General features: G+C 42.4%; 1 protein-coding gene across 1 annotated transcript in view; it reads right to left on the bottom strand.

Annotated features, from left to right (window-relative positions):
• Window positions 1-4,989, bottom strand: part of GTF2H1 (general transcription factor IIH, polypeptide 1, 62kDa) — a gene marked incomplete at its 3' end in the record, with an annotated part of 15,314 nt that extends 10,325 nt beyond the window's left edge. The window contains exons 1-3 of the mRNA XM_010080447.1: window positions 4,826-4,989; window positions 2,859-3,051; window positions 699-861 (exon numbers count right to left, since the gene is read on the bottom strand). Coding sequence (XP_010078749.1) covers window positions 699-861; window positions 2,859-3,051; window positions 4,826-4,979 — 510 coding nt within the window. The remainder of the gene's footprint in view (window positions 1-698; window positions 862-2,858; window positions 3,052-4,825) is intronic.
• Between the last annotated feature and the right edge of the window lie 3,434 nt (window positions 4,990-8,423).

The raw sequence follows: 8,423 nt of genomic DNA, 5'->3' as shown, positions 1-8,423 counted from the left end.
TTCCCTCCCGAACCCTTGATGTCATTATAAAGGTGCAAATGGGATTCCAGCTAAAGAGTCATAATCTGTCTGAATTTTGTTGCAGAAGTAGAAATGTGCCTCTGTGGGAGGAATCTGAAGATTGTACCTAGATTAATTTTAGACTGCATTGAGATTACTGAAGCATGGTTTCTACAAATGGGTAATATAACTGAAAGAGAAAGAGAGGGATAATAAAAGCTTTCAGATACACAAGTTGTTCTTCAAGTAGCTGAAAGTATGAACCGGTTTAAAAAAAATGGGGAGGGAATAAAACCTTTTGTGTGTAAAGTCTTTGCAGCTCCATTTATGCATGTCAATGCTGTAACAGATACTCTCTTTAGCTTATTAATTTACTGTAATCTAGCAACTGTAAATTCACCATTATTCCTGTTTTATGGAAGGCAGAGCAGTGGTATAAAGGACATCTGCCTATTGTCGATTTAAAGTTCAAATTGAGCATCTTAAATTGACAAAATTATGAGGTTGCAGATTTGTATAAAACCTTTACTATTTTTTTTCTCCTTTACACTTGCAATAGTCTAACTAACATGCAGAGAGATGTTGAGGAACCAGGAAAGAACAACATTAAAGTATATGGGAACAAAGTATATGAGCAGAACTCTCACTTTCCCCAATTTGTTTGCTGCAAAATCCTTTAAGTTAGAGGTTCAACATACCAGAAATGCTGCAGAGATGCCCACATCCTGCTTACTAGGTGCTGCAGAATTATCCCCTGCATTCAGGCTTAAACGGTTGGCCCAGAATTCTTCAGCACTGATTACTTGGCTCACAACAAGGTCTTTATAGAGCTGAAACAAAACAGGATCTTCTTGCAGCATTCTGGTAAAAGAATGTATTGAATAGAATTGAAACACTGCAGAATAAATCACTACAATTTCCATAACTAACATGAGTTCACAAAAGGAACAGAAACCAACTTTTATTCCAAAATGCTGTGCACTTCTTAATAAGACTGTGTAAACAACCAACCTCCGTAGCTATACTTGTCTCAGAAGACTTAAAGGACTAAAAAAATGTTTAAGGAATAGCATTAAATGGTGGAAAACAGTAATGCCTAAGAAAAAATTAGATGTGGGACTAACAACTTATCCTAAAATATCCTGTGGTGCTCTTGTCTTTGCACATCCAGGACTGGAGTCTCCTGAACTGCAAAAGTGCAATGAATTTACTTGAAATTCCATAAAGGTCTGGGGTGGGGGGAGATTGCAGCATGACAGAATTCCTGTTGAAGATCTTAAAATTCAGTAATTACAGGTCTCTATTCTAGTGCAAGAGTACAGATTAGAAAATACGTGTGGGATAAGATACCTCAAAACACACATGAGGTGGAAGTGAAAACTTTGTGGCAGTACATCATTATGTTTTAACCACTAAGGTTTTTCTTGTTTGTACAAACAGGGATTAGTGGCAATTCTGACAAATTAGTGCAGCAAGAAGCAGTCTGCTATTCTCATTATTTCATTAAAGCTGGGAATTCTGGTACATACCTGACCCCCACATATCAATAAATCGGGCAAGTGCCACAGGGACTCTAGATGTAGCACCCTTCCAGAACAGGTTGAATTTTTTTTGCCTCATTTGTTGCAAACTGAGCAAATTAAGCCCTGTCACTGGACTTGGACTTCTAATCATCAAAAGAACAGACTAGGAGCAAGTATGTGCAGAGATTCTGCCTTTTCTGTGACTAGAAAAGCTGTTAGGGCCACATGGCATAATACTGTAAAATTCCATTTAAGGATACAAAGATTTAGAGCTAAGACTGCCCACGTACTCAGTATTAATACTGCTGGAAATAAGGCACATAGCACAAAGAAACTAGTATGGTGACAGTGCCAAGGCAGCCTGCATGTAGACCCTAGTGGTCGCTGCAGTACTGGAACCAGTTAATCCTGGACGTGTTGGAGCTCCAGCACAAGGGTTCTTGCCCATCTGCTGGGAAATCTCCTCGTAAAGATCTCATCTACCCAATAAGGCAGTGCTCTCATGTTTTGAAAAATCTAGCTTTACCTTATGTAAGTCCAAAGCTAGAACAGTCTTTGGAAAGAGAAGCTAGATGGTACAGGATTCACAGCAGATGCTAGAATGAAGCGGAACTTGTCTGGGGAGGCACAGAGAAGGGTGCTCTATGGCCTCAACAACTCATTTAAAGGACATTTGGCTTTTGGCCACAAGAACATTGTAAAGGAATGGAAGTGTATCTTAAAAGCCCTTTTGGGAAAAGGACTTAGGTCCTGAATGCCTTCTCCAAACATTCTTTTAGAATAAACATCCTGTATGTCAAATAACAAACTACTGCATCTCAAGTCAGATGCATGAAATGTGTCTGCAATTCATAACGCAATTCAGTTGAGTATATAAAACACCAGGAAAAAAGATTTGGGGGGAAGGGATTATACAGGGAGGGAAAAGAAAAAATCAAAGATCAAGCAAGGTTTTCTTTTTCTGGAAAAGAAAAACTTCTTTCAAGCAACTTTTCTAACTGATACATATATGCTTAAGAGACTAAAGAGACAGACTGCCAGTTGGGTGCTTTCACCTCATAGCCATGGCTAACAAAGACTGGGTGGCAGCCGGGCTGGCTGCCTTCACGCCTCAGGAACGTGCCACTGAGAACACAAGCATAGTCTCAACATGTTAGTTACCTAAGTCTCAAGGAACTGCCTCTAAATTGAAAAGGGAAAGATTTTTACTAGGGAAACAAGTGCTGTATCACTAATAATGTTGCAATAACAACTACTGTTTGCAGAAATATACCATAGTTGGGTAACAATTTAAAAAAAACAAAAAAAACCCCTTTAAGGTTCCTTTCCCTTTACCTGTTCTTCTCCTCAAGTTCTTTATTAGCTTTTTTTTTGAACTTGGGCAACAGTTGCTGAAGAAGATCCTTTACCGCATCTCGCTCCTTCACTGCTGTGCTTTCATTGGAGAAGTGAAAGTTGGTTGTGTCCCCTGCATGCAATACTAGCTGAAGCTGAATTTTAGCTTTACCTTCTGGACTGATTTTCTGGCCTAGATTACACAGAGAGTATTAGTTAGCAACAGACAGTAAGCTTATACAAGAAACTCTTTTCCCTAGAGTATTTGCTTCTAAGTGGTTATCATCCAATTAAATGCCATTATCCTGTGCGTGAATTCCAGCCATGAAAGTGGAACAGACAGTCTTCCTCTTAAATTAGTTTGAACCCTGCACCTTGTTCTTTCTCAAACACACGACACAGACACTAGTAGCCTATTGCTCGCTATCCTTCAGCTACCGCACAGGAGCCCTGATTCATCTTTGCATTTCCCACGTCCTCCACTGAAAATTAGATTGTCATCACCCGGACACTTTAACCTGGTACCCATCCAAGCTGCTGCTCCAAGGTGACAACCTCATTCCCCCTCCCCCCTTCCTCCTGCTGCCTTTCTTGTACCACTGTTAGTGTTTGTGCAGCAAGCCAAACCAAGGAACTGATCCACTGAAAAGTAACCCCCCTTCTGTTTTTCCAGCTGGACCAGCTCCCACAGAAGAAAGTGGTAAGAAAGCAGATGCAGGGTGGAGTACCAGCACGTCTGTCGACAGCAGAGGTATGCTGGTTTCAAATGGTGTGTAAGTACATTTAGCCATTAGTACTCCCAAAGTCGATCACCAATGCCTCCAAGGTGCTATTACACCCTCATGACTCATAAGAAAAACCTAACTCCTACTTCCTTTCCCGTAACCAGAGGGAGCAGAGGCTACAACAACTGCCTTTATGGACTGCTGTGCTGTGCTGACTTCAGTGCAGCACTGCAAAGGGCACTAACCTAACTTTCTTACCCCTTTCTCCAGTTCAAGTGGGAGACATGAACCAGATGTCACCACTAAATCATCATCTCTATTGCAAATTTACAAAGACTCTCCCCTCTTTTTTTTTTTATTTTAGATGACAAAAAAGAGCATCTTTCGCCTAAGTTGGAAAGACTTCAATGCCTATACAAAGAAATATTTAAAATATAAGCTGCTTAAGTGTAAGTAAACAGCTAAAACCCTTCACAAAGTTGATTATTATAGGTGAACAGAGCTTTTAAACTCCTTATCACACTTTATTTAAGAAAACAGCATATTCGTTCTGATTCATCACACACACTTTTGATCATGCTGCGGTACTTGTATGCGACTTCGAACAGCGATAATCACTAAACCTTTACCAACTGACGCATACAACCTTTTATTCCTTCTTTGGCATTACAGCACACTGGGTATGAGCTCTAATTGGAGCCAGAAAGGCAGCATGCTATGGACTTCTACTGCTCCGTTTTGACTTGCAAGTACTCTGCTATTGCAACAGCAAACACTTACTTGGAATGTGACCAGTTAGGCCAAACTACAGCAGCTAGTGCTTCTGGAGCTTTCGATGCATAGCTTAACAGATGACATGCCAGAATAGTTTCTGTGTTAGACCCTGAAAATCCCATGCTCTTCCTCAGCCCTGCTCTCACCCTTCGCTCGGCAGGCATATGGCATAGACTATTTTCCTGTTCAATTTATTGCAGAAGCTTATAAAAAGTTAGTGGTAAATGCAGTATAACTTAAATATGTGAGAACTACAGAAGTTCTGCAGAAACATCCTTACTAAACCAGTGATACTTCACCGTGGTCCTGATCTCTGCTGCTACACAGAATAATCCAGTCAAAGCTCCAGACCCTTGCAACCTTCCTAATGTACCTACTGGTGTTTTATGGCAAATAAGCTTTGGTTGTATTTAAATGTTTTTCGAAATACTGCTTACCGAAGCTGGAATAGGAGAAGCGTTCACTTACATTTTATGTCTGCATACATGTGGCTGACTGTGAATCGGTCTTTGCCTTCAGGTGCCCATGCTATCCTTTCAGCCATAAGGTAGAGAGCTCCATCCTGCTTCTTCTGACGTACCTTCTTTACAATCAATAATACTTCTTCGGATGACGTGGCCATTGTGGCTATAAGGAGCTATTATAAACATACAGTTGAGCTGATTAGTATAATTATTTTTGTTGTAATGTATTACAACCTACCTTTACTCATTAATGCCTACAACATTTTTTACACGTTGCAGATAAAGATGCTCCCCTCTGTCAGCGCAATCAGCAAATTTATTTAAAATACTACCAGCTACCTAAAAAATATATCTAATTATATTGCTGATACTGCTTTTGCTCCAGTAAAAGACCTGCAAATGTTACATTCTGGTAATGAAGTTTTCCTGTTTTAATGTTCCTTTACTGCTTTTTTCAAGTTTAGAAGAACACCGAAGCTAAGCTATGACAAAATTCCAAATCTCCTCTGGCATTTGGCAGCAATTCCCTTCCTCAGTGTGAACTGCAGGTGTTAAGTCACTTCAGAAAAAGGAAGGATACAAGGTATGTGAAAAATCATGGATTTTCAGTTCTCTGTGCTCAAGATAAGGTAGCCCAGTTACACTCCTGTTCTTATTGTAGGGGGTTTTGCCCACGGCTCAATGTTTTTTAAAGTTGATTCCAGCTGGGCAGTTTCCTATCCCTCTCCCTCAAAGACCGAGGGACTAACGTTATACTTACTTCAACACAATGGCAATTCTGTCACCAGTCTCGCATCAACAAGCCTTTTGATACTTGCTGCGCTCTTCTCCCCAGCAGTTGCTATCATCCCTCTCTACAGGTTCACCCTTAGAGCCTTAAATTTCTGAAGAGATTAAGGACACCGCAAGTAGGACTGCATGCTATTAACATAATGTCATACCCCTATCAAAAAACTACATCTTTGGTGTGCTTGCTGTAAATGCTTAGTCTGTCCAATTGCTGTATTTAGTACAGCATTGTACTACTGAGATGGGAAACAGTATTTTCAACTGCCGATACACGTTTCATGTGCTTTAGAATACCTGTAGTATTTGCTGGGGCCCACATCAGCCTTCAAACAGCAACCTGCAACAGCTATCGCACCACTAGTAGGTATCCCAAAATTAAAATTCTAAGCTTTTAAATTCACATATAAAAAAAAAAAAACACCAGCAAGACAGGATATTTCAGTCTGACAATCTGGACAGTAGCACAGCATTTTCCTCAGCAAAAGTCTTACAATCCCATCTTCGAAATAAGTAATGGAAAGACTTCATGGCAAAAGGGATCTGCACTTAAGCTCTGCTCCTTCTTCCCTTCAGTCATCCAACGCTTTGCCAAAGACTTCAGTGAAGCTGAGTGAGCGCAGGGTTTCACATCAGCACCACTGCAGCAGTCACTAGAATACACTGTGCCACATTCAGAGCAGCCCTGCTAACACCTCTCTCTCAAAGAAAACTGCATGGCAGGACTTCAGGACGGTTTCGTAGCGTAATCCATGAGTCTCCACAGCAGCATTATTCCCTTTCAGTGCTATTCACATGGAGAGTTTCCTGCAGCAGGTCTGCAGTCTCTATCAGCACCTCATCCTCACTGGAAAAAGGCAGCTGGTCACAGACTCTAATAGACTAGAAACATCAACACATGCCAGACTAAGGATTTTGACTTTTTTCTCCCTTTGTCACTTTACAGTCATTATAGTTCATTATTATCCAATGGAGTAGAGACAAAGCCACAGAATGCAAAGGAATTAAACTTGTACTGAGCAGAAAGAAAAAGGAAAGCATTTCCATAGTCAGGCTCCTTCTGATGCAGGTTGCTTTGCTTTTCTACCATGCCATGTCACCCACCTCCAACCAGTCTTTCAACTACTGAAGAGAACGATCAGCAGCCAGCAGCTCCTCCTTTACCAACACTCTGCCAGTAGCACAGCACCGGGCACACAACTACCCCACCAGTGGTTCACACAGAATGCTTCCAACCCCGCTGCCATGGGACCCTCCCACCAGACCAGGTTGCTCAAAGCCTCATCCAGCCTGGCCTTGAACCCCTCCAGGAACGGGGCATCCACAGCTTCTCTGGACCTTCTGGGAGGGTGAACACATGAACTCACTGCTGTTCTTATTGACGTCATTCCTTTTTCATGCGGTAATTTATGGTGGCAGAGGACGATACAACTCCTAAGCACAGTAAGAATTACCCAAAATGGAGAAAATGGAGCTGTATTTTGAACAGTAGATCAGAAAATAAAAAAAAATTAATAATCAGGATGTAGGAAAGTTCCCATCTTTCATTAAAGAAAGAAAACAAGATGGCTTCTTGTTACAAGAAGTACAGGAAAAATTCTAAAATAGAAGTCTCGCCTAGCTGCTAGAAAAGCATGAGGATGGTCTCCTACCAACTGCAGAAGAGAAGGCTACGTCCTTGCTAAGCACACACAGAACACCAGTCATCTCCTTTTCTTTTTGGACACTTAAGGCTTACTATGCAGAAGAGCGAGAGCCATCAATGATCTATTCACGCCTGCCCAAATCTCATAACCTCTATATTTAACAGCTGAAGTTTCCAGGAATCAGTACTGCGGATGATGACACTGCTGCTCAAAGGGGCAAGAACTGCAACATGCACATGGAGAAATTCTGTTACTTCACAGCTTTAAGTGATGATTTTCATCTGCTGCTAGAAGAAGCACCATTAGATTTGTTCAGCTGCAAATTCTGGAGAACAGATTTTTCTCTGGCTGAAGTATCTTCCAGAATAGGAAGGTCAGACACCATTTATTTTAAATTCTCCAGCAACAGAGCTTCTGAAGTGATGGGTAATATTTCTGAAAAGCACAGTAGCCCTAACCAAGGGAGTACAACTTGTCATCAAGCCTGTCTCAAGGATGTTAATTTCAGCTGCGATTTACAACTGGCAAGGTCTATCAGAAAGCTCCAGTGTTGGCATAAAACAAAACAAAACAAAAGGTCTTGTTTGCTTATCCACCTCTAACCCCTCCCAGGACTCCCAGCTCTGTGCCAGTGAATGCAGCTTCTGGAAATGCTGTCAAGTTCCAACAGCGATCCTTCCTCTAGCGCAGCGACGCTTCCCAACCACTTTCAAAATCAGGTACCTCTGCTCTCTGTTCCTTACAACACCTGAACACTCGTCATCACCAGCATTTCACTCCAGTCTCTTCCTATGTGGCTTCATTGAGCTCTGAGCAGAAATAAAGGAAACCTTTATCCATTTTAGTAATCCTGACTGGGTGGGGGTAGGCAGGGGCTGGCAGGCCAGCTCTGACAGACTGGAGGCAGGCCTTGCTGCTGGGTTTCCGCTCCCCACAGGGGACAGCAGAACATCTCCGCTAAGGGCCCAGCCCGAGCCGCAGCGGCACGGGTATGGTTGGGCTGGGCAGCCCAGGGACCCCGGGGGGGGGGCCGGGAGCTGGCAGAGCAGCACCGGACCTGTCAGGGGGATTCAGCCCAGGCCCAGGGGAGCTGTGTGACAAGTGCCCTTTGCCTTGGACAGGGGCGAGCGGAAGGAATCCCCAGTCTGCGCCCCTGAGCCCGGCTGAAGG

This window comes from Pterocles gutturalis, unplaced genomic scaffold (genome assembly GCF_000699245.1).
Source record: "Pterocles gutturalis isolate BGI_N339 unplaced genomic scaffold, ASM69924v1 scaffold17724, whole genome shotgun sequence".
NCBI lineage: Eukaryota > Metazoa > Chordata > Aves > Pterocliformes > Pteroclidae > Pterocles > Pterocles gutturalis.
This window is presented reverse-complemented; position numbering and strand designations above follow the sequence as displayed.